The following is a 14,444-nucleotide window of genomic DNA, read 5'->3' as shown; positions in this document are numbered from 1 at the left end:
GCAAATGTCAAAGTACTGACACCCTGTTTTTATACAGTACAAACAGTAGCAAGTAATAACAGTTTGAGGACTAAGACATATTTTCATTAAAGGTGTTTTGTTACAAAGTTGTAGAAACATACTGTATGATATATTGTATATGTAAATAAAATATTTTTTTTCTTTCATCAATCTTTTATTTTTAGATTCAGCAATGTCAATTTAAATGAATGTCACATTTGAAGAAATGTAATAACTTTATGCCATTAAAGTGAAATTACTGAACCTAAAAATGCTAATATAATAGGAAAAATGTTTTTTTAATATAAAAGTGTGAATTACATGTATACTGATATATCAATTTATTTATTTTACACAAACCAAACCAAAGTCTCAATTGTAGATGTCAACATCAGTTATTGCAATTAACAATGAGTAATATATTTTGCATTCATTTGTCTTAATGCTAGTAAATAGAAAAGTACATTTTGTTCAAAGTTTTACTAATTTACCACATTTAAAGTATTAGTTAATTAACATTAACTGAGATTAATAAAAACTAGTGATGATGTGATCAGAAATCGGGCCCGATCACACGGTTTCAGACTTGATCGGATTGGGACATTACTTGGGACTTTACAACGGTTGCAGCATGACATCACTTTGATGCAGAGATGTTATTGGTTAAATGCCGGCAAAGTAGAACACTAGAAGCTAAAAGCAGAAAGCACGAGTATGTCTGCGATCTGCAGGTATGATAGAGTTGATGACGACAACATTGCCATAGCAAACTTTGACATATGTAAACTTTAGATTGCCTGCTGGGTGTTTTAAGTTGAGATGCTTTTTTGTTTTTATATTAGATTTTCTTTTATATTTCCTGTTGCACTAAAGCCCAAAAGTGAAGAGTTTATGTTCTTTATTACTTGATTGTTCAAGCTACCTCACAGAAGTGCTCAGTTTTTTAACATAGATGTTGAATGTTAAAATAAGGTGAATTAAATAAAAAGAAAAATACATCCTGGATCTGTGTCTTTGCTCTTCTTTATTTTTTTATGTATTATCAGCCAGCAGCTAGCTCTCTGCGACTCTCACATGATTGCTCACTGAAGTAAATTCAGGTCAGAACCTGGATGGGAGACCCCACATGTGTCCTTAGCTTAGAGGAAACATGTGTGAGTCCTAACGCCCCAGTATATTCAAGGGGACTCTATACTGCTCAGTGTGCACCGTCTTTTGGATGAGACATTAAACCGAGGTCCCGACCTCTGTGTTTGTGAAAAATCCCAGGATGTCCTTTGAAAAAGAGTAGGGTGTTAACCTTGGCATGCTGGCCAAATTTGCCCACTGGCCTCTGTCCATCATGGCCTCCTAACCATTCCCATAATTGGCTTCATCACCCTGTTTCCTCTCCACCAATCAGCTAGTGTGTGGTGTGCGGCCAGGCGCAATATGGCTGCCAATGCGTCATCCAGGTGGATGCTACACAATGGTGGTGGATGAGGAGATTCCCCCCCCCCAATGTGTAAAGTGCTTTGAGTGTCAAGAAAAGAGCTATAGAAATGTAAGGAACTATTATTAGTATTATTTTAGAAGTATCGAATCGGGATTCGTTATCAGTAGATACTCAAAATCAAATGACTATGGCAAAAACACTGATAATCCCTAATAAAAACTCAGTATTAATATACTTTAATTCTGAAATTACATTCAAAGCTGCATTTATTTTATTGTGTTTTCTAAAATAAGTTAGTTGTTAGCAGATTGAAATAACAATCTTTCAGAAAAAGATTAAAAGCAACCTTTTCTTTGAGCAAGAGCTCAGCTGCTACCAGCATCTCCCCTGCACTTCGTCCCTTCAAGGAGATGGGAAACCAAAAGAGTTTAGGTATTAATGGGTTGGCAGGGTTTAGCTTCACCACTGGAGGACAGGTGCATCTGCCCATCGCCTCATCCTTCCCCTAAAACACATCAATTGATCAAGATCAAACCATTATCAAAATCTTTCAAGGACCTGCAGTGCTTTTTGTTCATACCATTTGGTCACTGTCATAAATCTCTAGAACAACATTGGGTGGGTTATAAGCAATGGTCTGAGGGTCTCCATAGATTTCGATGTCGTTAAAAATGAGGGTCTGGTCCCATGTGGGATTGAGGCAGGATTTAATGATCTCTGTGGTCTTGCTGGCATGCAGGAAAGACACATGCACATAAGGATCTGTGGAAATACCATCAAGTGATCAGACAGATTTCACATGTCTCATGTAGTGTGGCACTGAAATGAAATCATATTAGAACAGAACTATCTCACCAGAAAAGCTGTCCTTGTCCATAGGAAGAAGGTTCCTGGCTTGATAGACATAGACTCGGAGATGGTAGCTGAATGACTCTGTCAAGATATTTAGTAATTGGGTGAATAATAAATATTGTATCATTCTGAGATATAAAGAAGCAATTGTGACCAAAAAAATAAACACATAATTTTGCATTTATGTACATATACTGTAATAAAAATTTACCACTGTAAATATAGTTTATTTCATTTATTAATAATTGTATTATTACTTAGCAATAAAATAAATATTTTGAGTCTTAAAGATTCTTTCAAAAACCTGTAAAAAGCTCAATTACACCAAACTTAAGGCTGTAAAAATAGTTTCTGAATTGATGTTCTGCTGTGAACTACAGCCATGCATTCTTTGTTTCCTTTTTCTATTGAGTTTTATATAATAATGTCATTAATCTGCACTGTTCAAGATTGCTATTGGCCCTCTCTGTTGTTGTCGTTTCGTTTTGTGTTGTGGAGACTGTCAGGAAGGGGAGGGGTGTGTTAATCTCAGAGATATAATCAGTGTAAGGAATTTAGAAGGAGTCCTTTAATCAGCAGGCATGAATAAACATTACTCACTGTCAAATCGGCAAAACACAGTGGGTGTGTTGGCACCAAAGAGTTTAGCCGAGTCCTTTTTGCTGCCTTTCTCATCATCGTCTATTCCCTAAGCAGCAAAGAAAAATAATTAAGGAAGACATTTCCAGAAGCTTGTTGTAATTAAGAAGTGTTGTTCATTTCTAAAGGCATATTTGAACTAAAATTGAGAATTCTATCATAGTTTATTCACCATCCACTTGTTCCAAAACTGTTTCGCTTTCTTACTTATGCTGAACACAAAAGAAGGTATTTTGGAGAATGCTGGAAACTGACAGCCGTTGCCTTCCACAAAATACTTTCAAAATATTTTTTTTTTTTGTTCAAATTAAAGGTGAGTAAATGATGAATAAATATACATTTTTGGGAGAAAATATCACTTTAAAGCAGGGATGACCAACCCTGTTTCTGAAGAGCTACCATCCTGCAGAATTCAGCTCCAATCCTGGTCAAACACACCTGAACCAATTAATTAGCGGCATAATTACAGACAGGTGTGTTTGGTCAGAGCAACTAAAATCTCCAGGAAAGTAGCTCTTCAGAAACAGGGTTGGTGAACCCTGTTTTAAAGTATGTGTGATCCAGACATTTTTGGAGACTTTTATTTCAGTATAATGACATATTTCTTATTAAAATATTGAGTATTGGGCAGGGTTTTATTTTTATGCTCTCCTCTCATCTTTTACTTGCAAAAAACTCAGTTTGGGGGTGTGGCCACGCATATTTCAGCCAACCTGTCAAACTGACATCTTCAGAGATGGACAGCCATTCCAGAGCTGAACCAAATGATCAGATCTTGATTAAAGACGACCAAAACAAACAGCTTTTCAGTGGATTAACTTCCAGGGATTAATCGTTCAGCGTTAAGATAAACAACATGCACCAGCAAAATAAACATTCATGTAAACAATAAACATTGATTTCATGTGTAGACTTAAATATCTATTAGACATCGAATAAAAAAATAAAACCTTTAATCCATTTCAATCCTATGTCAAGGACAAAAGCACACATTTCCAGGAAAATATTTAAAATCAAATTCAAGACTTAAAGGGACTAACCAAAGCTCCCTCAAGGTTAAAGATTGCCGACGCTCCCACACGTTCAGATGGTGCCATTTTCCTCCTCCAGCGTCTGCGGCGGAAAGTGTCTGAAGAACGTTCCTTCCTGTGGAACTTCCAGCCAATCAGAGACGAGTATTCCCAGCCATCACCGATGTCTTTCTTCTGTTGTCAAAACAGCATTGATACCCATTACAGACAATTATATCTCAGTTAGAAATGTAATTCAGTCCCAGCACAAGATGCAAAACAGCTACAAATCAAAAAGCAGTGAGGTGTTCTTGCCTCTATAGTTGGTGCTTCTGATGTCTTTCTGCGGGATCGCACCAGTCTTTTCCTACGATGGATGTGGTACATTTTCTCAGCAGCAACCCAAGACCTGGGCTTATCATCAGGAGGAATCGTGACTCCATATTCCCATCCTGACAAAAACAGCTGTTAAACACATGCTGAGCTACTGGAAAAAGCTTCATGCCCTTTTGCATATGATAATGTGTGTCATACAATATGTATTAGTATATAATTGAAAAGAAAAAGTTTTCTATTTGAATATACAGTTGAAGTCAGAATAATTATCCCCCCTGAATTATTAGTTTTTTTCAACACGTTCAACACATTTCCAAACATAATAGTTTTGATAACTCATTTCTAAAAACTGATTTATTTTATTTTTGCCATGATGATATCTAGCTTAAAGGAGCTAATAATTTTGTCCTTAAAATATTTTTTTTTTAAATGTAAAACTGCTTTTATTCTAGCCAAAATAAAACAAATAAGACTTTATCAAGGAGAAAAAATATTATCAGACAAACTGAGAAAATTTCTTTGCTTTGTTAAACATCATTTAGGAAATATTTAAAAAAGGAAAAAAAATTATATAATAATTTTGACTTCAACTGTATATTAAAATAGAAAATATCATGTGCTGATTAGGTCCTCTAAGAAAATAAATAATATAATAAATAAAAAAATATATATAATAAAACAAATGTATTCACATTTTGAGTAGAAGTGTACATGACACAAACTGAATGTGTTTAGTCAAACCTTATATCCTTAAATATTGCATTATGCAGTGGTTTTAATGCCAAGAGTCATCATTTCTGACCTTTTTCATCCACTGCTCTGTTGCTGTCAAAATTCCAGCCATCTTCCCAAATCCATCCGGTGGGACACTCAATCTCCTCCGGGCTTTGTGCCTTTTCTCCATTCTACTCAGAACAAATCTCATTATTCAACACCGAAAATGGTCATTCACTCAAAACGATTATTCTATTATCACCATACTGACTGTAAAATGTGATCTTTAATGATCAAAAGAGCATAAAGATCATAACAATACAATAAAAATAGTACAAATAGTCTTCTTAAGCCATACAGTACAATAAATATTGGTGTGAAGAATTAACAGTTAATTTAAAATCATACTGTATATTAATCTTTTGTGAATTTGTGAAGCAAAACTGAACCACAGGTCCATAAATCATACATCACTGCTTATCTCATGGATATGTAAGACAGATATTGATCATATACAGTAAATAGATCATATGGCCCATGGTCTTATGGACTTTTATGCTGCCGTTTTGTCATCTGTGATCTTGAAAGCTTCCCCAAGCTGCCCAACAAAAGTACATCCAAAATATCTTTTAGTCACTATTTTGTGTTCCAAGAAGGAAAATCATAAAATCGGGTTGAAGCAGGGGACGCAACATTTATTGTTTATGTTGTAATTATTGTTTCAGTAATATGTGATGAAACATTACACACTACATTACACTTTACTCATATAATCAGTTTACAAAAAAGTAAAAAAGTATCAACTGACAGATGAAAATTATTAGAATTATTAAAATTCAAGATCCAGAAGCAGAAATATGTTTTTTTTGTTGTTGTTGATAATTAAATGGTTTGTACATTTTACAAGAGCAATAGTTAGTGACTTTTTTGTCATCACCAAAGTTTAAGCAGAACATTTTTTTGTTTTTATTGCTGAATGAATCTGTTTTGGAACAATTTTTTTGAGTCCTAATTAAATGATCCACTGATAAATAGTCACTTGAATCAGCTATTTTGAACAAATCATCTGAATGGATGATTCAATAAATCCTTCATTAACACTGGGACCTGCCACCACATATTGGTGGTTTTAATGTCACATGTATTTATGCAATACTAAAATAAAATAAAATAAAATAAAATAAAATAAAATAAAATAAAATAAAATAAAATAAAATAAAATAAAATAAAATAAAATAAAATAAAATAAAATAAAATAAAATAAAATAAAATAAAATAAAATTAAATTAAATTAAATGTAAAAATTAAATAAAACAGTAAAATAAAAATAAAATAAAATAAAATAAAGCAAAATAAATAAAAATAAAAATAAAATAAAATTCAATAAAATAAAAACAAATTTTGAGATACCACTTTTCTTGTGAACCATTTATATAAATACAGGATGTGGGAAAATGTCTGTTACTTCACATTTCCATATTATATTCAAATTTGAAAACTCTGAATGTGTGAGTTCCTCGTCTACATGTTTATAAACTCACCACATCAGTGTAAGGCTCAGCTGCAGATTTCCATTCACCACCAGGGAAGCGGGTTTCGTTTTGGTAAACCTCATCAGTGAATTCAGAGTGTCCCGCATCAGCCTCTGTGAGCAGACTGATTCAAATACAACACAGTCAAACAAAGCTAAGCCAAGACCGTGACATAGTACAGTGTATGAAGTACCTGGGGTCAGCAAGAGGCTCTGAAGAGAGAAAAATGAGCTGACTATATAAACACAGAGCCGAGAGAGCTTGGCACAGAGTCTGTGTTTATATTACAGCAGGGCCAACTACGACTAAATGCCAACTACCACAGCTTCCTCTAATTGTGTGTTAAACAGACAAACAGACTCTAACCTTCTTTATGCACACACAGTCACTATTTAGACAGAAAATAATTTTAATAAAATTTTGAGATCAGCATGTCTTTTTTATTACTTTATTGAAAAAATGTAATGCTTTAATAAAAAATGACGTTATAGGCATTTATATTGTTGCAAAACACTTTTAAACACTGCAGTTTCTAACAGTACGGATGTTTCCAACATAATAAAAAAAAGTTACATAGAAAATTCTAATATGTTATATATTATTTATTTGTCTTTGACATAATGATGCTGATATTTAGCTTAAAAGCTTAAAGTGCAATTTAAATGTAATGTGTATTTATATAGTGCATTTATCCTGTATGGCCATTCACCCAAAGCGCTTCACAATCATGAGGGAGGTCTCTCCACACCACCACCAGTGTGCAGCATCCATTTGGAATATGCAACGGCAGCCACAGGACAATGGTGACAGTGCGCTCACCACACACCAGCTGTTGGGGCAGTGTAGAGACACTGATAGAGTCAATTCAGTGGATGGGGATAGTAGGGAGGTCATGGTTGGTAAGGGCCGATGGAGAATATTTGGTCAGAACACAAGGGTTACACCCTCCTCTTTTATGAGAAGTGCCATGAGATTTTTAATTACCACAGAGAGTGAGGTGACAGTATAGTGTCTCCTTCACTATACTGGGGCATTAGGACCACAGGCTGAGTGTGCCCTGCTGGCCTCACCAACACTACTTCCAACAGCAACCTAGTTTTCCCATCCAGGTACTGTACTAACCAGGCTCAGCCCTACCTTCAGTGAGTGACGCCCCATTCACACGGGGCGTCAGCTTCAACGCTTCCCATTCACATTGAATGGGTGACGTCAGGCGTTGCCGAACTGCATTGTGGATCCATCGGCGCTGCTTCAGAGGCGTTGCTCGCTGTAGAGGTTAGGACTCGCTCAACTTTTCAAGCGCCAACGGAAGCCTCAGCCAATTAGATTGCTATATGCTAATACACCAGCTCAGACAGTAGCCTATTGCTGACTAATTTCATTGACGATCGCCTAAGCCCCAACTTCAGACACGCCCTCTGTCAAGCGATGACGCTGAAGCCCTGTGTGAATAGGGCGTAATCAGTCTTGGGCTGCAGGGTGATATGGCTGTGGCCATTGGTTAAATGGTTTACTGGGTTAATTAGGTTAGCTCGGCACGTTAGATTAATTAGGGAAATCACTGGACACACAATATTGACCTTATTACATAAAAAAAATGAAAAAGTATATAAAATTATAAATAAAAATTCGTTTTAGATTCATAATATTCTAATTTCTTAGAGGTTTTAAGATCAGCAGCAATGTTAATCATATCAGCATAAATATTCATATTAAAAATATGCATTGATATTTTGCAGTTATCATTAACTCACCCACGCTCAGGATCAATGAACCAGTCTCCTTCCCAATCCCAACTCCGGGGCGGCATGAATCGTTCCTGCTTTAGTTTCACTTTCCCCGTCACGTCTGAAAACTTGTGCCTGCTAACAAGACCAGTGCTACCCCACTTCCCAAATACCTGAGCCTGGTTCTCATACTAACATAGGGAAACAGACAGGGACCATGATTGTGTTACCAAGGGAAGCTTAGTACAGCGACCACAAGCAAGATATTACACATATTATATGTACTGTAGGTTTCACTCTTACTAACCATCTCTGCATATACACTGAACGTTCCCTCTGCAAAGGTGTTGAACTTCTTTTCATGTGCAGATAAGCCAAGCCACATGTTCACACGCAGCTGCACTGGGATCTTGAGGCCTTTATTTTTGTCCATTGGATACTGAAAACAATATGTGTACATTTAATGCAAATGTTGACAAATGTTTGCTAATTTTTTTTTTTTTTTGTCATTTTCCTAAAGGTGTCACATAGCAACATATTTCTTAACTGTGTGTCAATAAAAAATACTTGATAACAAGCAGACATGCCCAAACACCACACTACTTTCAGTATGGGTTGGGGAGACCCAGCTCCTTTGTATTTAAAGGCATAGGCACACACACAAAAAAGCAGCTTGTTTTTCCTCTAAAAAATAATTTTTAGAGGCTATATGAAAAAATTTGAAGTGTATTATGAGCTGAAACTTCATAGATACATTCTTGGGACACCAAAGACATATATTACAGCTTGTAAAAATTATGGGGCATAATAATTCAACTATATAGTAATGAATTAAAGGGAAAGTTCATCCAAAAATGACAATTCTTCCATTATTTACTCACCCTTCACTTTTTCTAAACCTATTTGAGTTTAATACTTCTATTGAACACAAAAGAAAATATTTTGAAAAATGCTGGTTGCCGGCAGCCATTGACTTCCATAGTAACTTCCATAGTAATTTTTTTTTTCAACTATGGAAGTCTGTGGGTCCCAGCAACCAGCATTCTTTTAAATTTCTTCTTTTGCAATAAATAGAAGCAAATTATATATATATAAGTTTAAAACCACATAAGGGAAAACAAATGAAAAGGTAATTTAATATGTTGGTAAAGTATACATTTAATTTCTCGCAAAATACATTAAAGTATGTAGATGTTTAACTGGGAGAAAAATAATGTCAATGTACTAGTAAAGTAAACAGAGTGTATTTGATCTGGAACACTAAAAGCACAGTTTATTTTATCTAATTTAAGTTCATTTTGTGTTGTTTTTTGATTGTAAAAATTTTTTTATTGAACATATCATATACTGAACCGTAAACTGTAAACCGTAAACCAAACCCAACCATGAGAAGTCTGTATTGTTGCACTCCTTGCTCCATACACAATCGCAACTATGTTACAAAACACAAATTTTATGTTTTGCCAGAACATCTGTGTCTTTAGGATTATGAAACTTAAAATAAATGTTACTTGTTTGAGAAAATGGATAAAATCTGATTTATCACGAGTTCTGTATGCATATTTTTCTGTCTCAGTGCAAACCATCGAAGGAAAGCAGATTTGAATTTAGCAGCTGATCATATGAAACCCTGAACATTCAAATCACACCGGTGTGATCATTCACTTAGGGAACTGCCAAGAAAAAGGGTTAACAAATGTATACAAGCCACTATCTAACTTTCAGTTCAAGATCAAACTTTCCTACCTGCATGAAGATTGTTTGTGTCCTGCCACAGTATTTTCCAATGGCCTGTTCGCTGTGGGTGGTGTACAGCACCTGATTGGCTGGGATTCGGGCGTAGGCAACACGTTTCTCTCCTCTCAGCATCCATATGATGACATCCGGCATACTGTTCTGAGGCTGCAATTCAAACAAACGTGATAAAGGCCAAAGGGTTATTGATTGGACATTGGACTTTATGGATACATTCTGTCAACAACCTCCAAACAGAATCCAGAAGAATAAGACTAATGACAAACCTCCTCTGAGATCTGCTGCAGCCGATCTAGCCAGTCCTCTATATCGGGCATCGTGGCTCTAACATCAACAGCCTCCTCCCTCATGCGAATGGCTGCCTCCTTTACACTGGTCATGGTTTTGTCTCGCAGGTTCTTGATTTGAATATCAAGTGCTGTCAGATTTGGCTTACCCTCCATATCTGGTAACTGGTAACTAATAGCAACAACATCAAGTTAATTACATGGTCTGAAATTGTATGAATTGTTGTTTATAAAAAATAAAGAAAATAATTACGAAAATTTTCAAGCAATTTAATAATAATAATAATAATAATTAATAATTCGTTACATTTATATAGCGCTTTTCTGGGCACTCAAAGCGCTTTACACAATGGGGGGGGATCTCCTCATCCACCACCAGTGTGCAGCATCCACCTGGATGACGCGACGGCAGCCATTTTGCGCCAGACCGCACACCACACACCAGCTGATTGGTGGAGAGGAGACAGAGTGATGATATGCCAATCATGATATGGGGAGGGTTAGGAGGCCATGATGGACAGAGGCCAGTGGGCAGATTTGGCCAGGATGCCGGGGTTAAACCCCTACTCTTTTTCGAAGGACATCCTGGGATTTTTAACGACCACAGAGAGTCGGGACCTCGGTTTAACGTCTCATCCGAAAGACGGCGCTCACTGAGCAGTATAGAGTCTCCCCGTCACTATACTGGGGCATTAGGACCCACACAGACCGCAGGTTGGGCGCCCCCTGCTGGCCTCACTAACACCACTTCCGGCAGCAACCTAGCTTTCCCAAGTGGTCTCCCATCCAGGTACTGACCGGGCGCAGCCCTGCTTAGCTTCAGTGGGCGACCATGTGAGAGTTGCAGAGAGCTAGCTGCCGGCATATTTAGAAAATATATTGCAATTTTATTTCGATATCTTTATTGCAAGTTTAAATCTCAAAGTTTCACATTATAACCTCACAACTGTAATGCTATTTCAGTTCATTCGCAATTGCAATAGTTAGAATTTAGAGGTCAGAATTGTGAGAAAGTTTTCAATTTCTTGTCATAGATAAAAATATAGTAAAGTATTACATTAATATAAAACAAAAAGTCTGAATTAAAAAACATTAACCGAGATATAAACTCTGATTTCTGACATTTTTAATGCAATTTGGATTTTACTGTTTCAAGTTATTAACTGCAACTGGAAGAAATAATATAGACTGCAAAGTACATGACAGGGTCACAATTAAAAATACCCAGAATTTCAAGATAAAAAAAGGATTTAAGATACAGCATGTATTAATAGATATAAACGTTATATTGACTTTATACTGCTTCATAAAAAAATATATAATTAATTTTAAACATTTATTTAGATTTTTTATAGTTTTTAGAGACTTTTGCAGTAAATGTTGTCATATTTTTATCAACAGCATAATTAAATTTTTTCAATTAAATATAATGTCTAGATTTCTTCATTTAATTTGTCCTGTCCTCATGATAATCATAATAATAATAATAAAAACTCTCAATGATCACGTTTGTTCTGAACACTAACAATGCTCCAAGTGTGAGCTATAAACAGAGGAAGATAAGAATGTTTCTGGCATTTACCTAGAAAGGTCATCGATGACTTGGGTGACAAGTTTCAGCCAAATCTCAGCCAGGCGAGCGTCAGACACTTTCGCTAAGATGGCTGTCTTTAGAGAGATGATGTTGGATTGCTAAAGAAAGTGACATATTAAATATGAGATTGCTCTGAATCATTTAGCAGCACACTGAATTGCCGAATGGCATAAAGATTAAAATCCTACCAGTCGATCAGAAATATACAGAATGATGTTCACTGAATCCAAACGATGACTTATGTCCTCCCAGAAAGATGTGAGGATAACAACAGGCTTAGAATCAGCCCAGGGCAAGTAATAATAGTGATTTCCTTTGGAAAAAAAAAATTAGGAAAATAATGCAGGTCTCAAGGGCTTAAGTGTGTTTTTATGTGCTATCACTCTGGCATTATGAGAAACTCACCATCAAAAACAGCACAGCTGTACTGAGTAGTAGAGGCCAGTGGTTTGCATGTGGAGTCCAGTTTATTTCCATAGTTTCCTATGCTGACCTCAAACTGAATCGGTTCTCCAGGCTCTTGAAGCATGCAGGCACTGTGAAACACTGCACATAAGGAATATTTCCTTCTCCGCTGGTATTTCTGCATAATAAAAGCACATTCTTCCGTTATAATGACCTCATATCAATAGAAGTTATCATATTACTACCTTGAAAGTTAGTATCTGTATTCTGAGAAGTTCAAGTTAAGCATAAAAGGCAGTGCTAAATATTTGTCCAGTGCAGATGTTAATTTTAGGATCTGACACATCAACCATTAGTATACATTTCTTTGGTTTAAACAGAAAGCAGCCTCTGTGATAGTGCAATTACTCTGTACTGTAGATTTCATAATGGCTAAAACAACATAATAACATTTATTGTAATTAAAGGAACAGTCCACGTTTTGGGGGTGGGGGGCGAGTCATTTTACAAATCTCCTAGAGCTAATCAGCTGACATTTTTTAATCCATTCAGCCTATTTCTTATTCTGGCATGGACATATAAGCTTAGCCTAGCATATTAGCTTTGCTTAGTCATGTTACCTTGGCTTAGCATAATGAATTGAATCCGATTTGAGCATTAGCATTTCGTTTAAAAATTTTTTAAAAAGATTTAATTTTCCTTCTGAAAGAAAATAGATAATGCTCTGCATATAAAAATGTAGATGATTACACTCTCTTCTTTGAATATTTGTTTTAATTATTTTTTGTTTGTCTATCTCTGAAAAACAATGCAAGCTGATCACAAAACAAATAATATGTGAATAAATACATTTTTAAATATCAGAATATATTAGAAAAATAGCAGGTAGGTAGATGGTGACATAAATAATTATATCATATCATATAGGCGACACAGTGTCGCAGTGGTTAGCACTGTCACCTCACAGCAAGAAGGCTGCCAGTTCACGCCCTGGCTGGGTTAGTTGGCGTTTCTGTGTGGAGTATGCATGTTCTTTCGGTGTTTGTGTGGGTTTCCTCCAAGTAAATTGACATAAGGTGAAAGGTACGTAGTGTATGAGTGTGTACGGGTGTTTCCCAGAACTGGATTGCAGCTAGAAGGGCATTCGCTGTGTAAAAACATTTGCTAAATAAGTTGGCGGTTCATTCCGATGTGGCGACCCCTGATGAATAAAGAGACTAAGCTGAAGAAAAATGAATAAATGAATCATGTTATATATTATATCATATATCATATCATATATTAGGACCTCAGTAAGACAGACAGAAAAATGCTTGCTATTACCTGTGCCACTAAAATGTTATCGTTGGAAAGGTCCTCCACCTTCTTGTCAGTTTTGTCATTGAGTTGAGTGGAGAGCTCGATCAGGACCCTTCCCCGGTATGCGACCCCTTCACCCTGAAACACACATATGTACAATCAACTGATCTGACAAATGACAACTGTGCAACAGGCAGCTGCTGGACTGAATGTGAAATGGCTGCATGAAGTGTTTGCTCTTTTTTTGTGTAAAGCAAACACTGCATAACAATAGTATCTTAAAGGCAAAGTGTTGCAGACATATTTTCCTCCTAAGGCTGTAGCTGGGGTTGGACAGAATTTATTATGTTCTCTCTCATAGCTCTCAGCAGTCAGTCCCATAGCACAACATTTTTCTTTACTACACTCACCTTGCCGTAATTCAGATCCTCATATGGGTCAGGTAGGCCAGTAAATTCTCTGGGACTTCCATAAAGGTTAATATAACAAGGCCCAAAGGCTGGAAGAAAGCCAACTTCGGCTTCTGTGGTGTCCACTGAAAAAGGTTTCAGTTAGAGATACTAAGAGAGATGACCAACAGATCAATAAACAGGATATAATAGTAAAATAAATCAAATGAAATAAATAACATTAAATAAAATAAATAAAAAATAAAATAAAATAAAATAAATGAAATGAAAGAATTCCCTTTACCATTAAAGGAAGATGGCAGTCCATTTTCTGAGGGTGTTTCTGGTGACAAAAGTAAGTTCTAATCAAAATATGTACTGAACAAAGTTAAGCTTTTTTTCTAAAAATTATATAAAAATAAATAATAATCTGTTTTAAAATAAAATTAAAAAGGAGCGATTCAATGACG

General features: G+C 35.8%; 1 protein-coding gene across 1 annotated transcript in view; it reads right to left on the bottom strand.

Annotated features, from left to right (window-relative positions):
• The window catches only part of myofl (myoferlin like), a 50,679-nt gene that overhangs the window by 18,142 nt on the left and 18,093 nt on the right, over window positions 1-14,444 (bottom strand). The window contains exons 17-34 of the mRNA XM_682373.11: window positions 14,279-14,317; window positions 13,996-14,120; window positions 13,610-13,723; window positions 12,287-12,464; window positions 12,070-12,194; window positions 11,870-11,979; window positions 10,267-10,459; window positions 9,992-10,147; window positions 8,553-8,684; window positions 8,273-8,436; window positions 6,528-6,642; window positions 5,075-5,177; window positions 4,252-4,388; window positions 3,967-4,131; window positions 2,888-2,975; window positions 2,291-2,368; window positions 2,016-2,197; window positions 1,782-1,940 (exon numbers count right to left, since the gene is read on the bottom strand). Coding sequence (XP_687465.5) covers window positions 1,782-1,940; window positions 2,016-2,197; window positions 2,291-2,368; window positions 2,888-2,975; window positions 3,967-4,131; window positions 4,252-4,388; window positions 5,075-5,177; window positions 6,528-6,642; window positions 8,273-8,436; window positions 8,553-8,684; window positions 9,992-10,147; window positions 10,267-10,459; window positions 11,870-11,979; window positions 12,070-12,194; window positions 12,287-12,464; window positions 13,610-13,723; window positions 13,996-14,120; window positions 14,279-14,317 — 2,363 coding nt within the window. The remainder of the gene's footprint in view (window positions 1-1,781; window positions 1,941-2,015; window positions 2,198-2,290; window positions 2,369-2,887; window positions 2,976-3,966; window positions 4,132-4,251; window positions 4,389-5,074; window positions 5,178-6,527; window positions 6,643-8,272; window positions 8,437-8,552; window positions 8,685-9,991; window positions 10,148-10,266; window positions 10,460-11,869; window positions 11,980-12,069; window positions 12,195-12,286; window positions 12,465-13,609; window positions 13,724-13,995; window positions 14,121-14,278; window positions 14,318-14,444) is intronic.

Source organism: Danio rerio, chromosome 13 (genome assembly GCF_049306965.1).
Source record: "Danio rerio strain Tuebingen ecotype United States chromosome 13, GRCz12tu, whole genome shotgun sequence".
NCBI classification, from domain to species: domain Eukaryota; kingdom Metazoa; phylum Chordata; class Actinopteri; order Cypriniformes; family Danionidae; genus Danio; species Danio rerio.
Note: the sequence above shows the minus strand (reverse complement) of the source record. Positions and strands in the feature narration are given on the sequence as shown.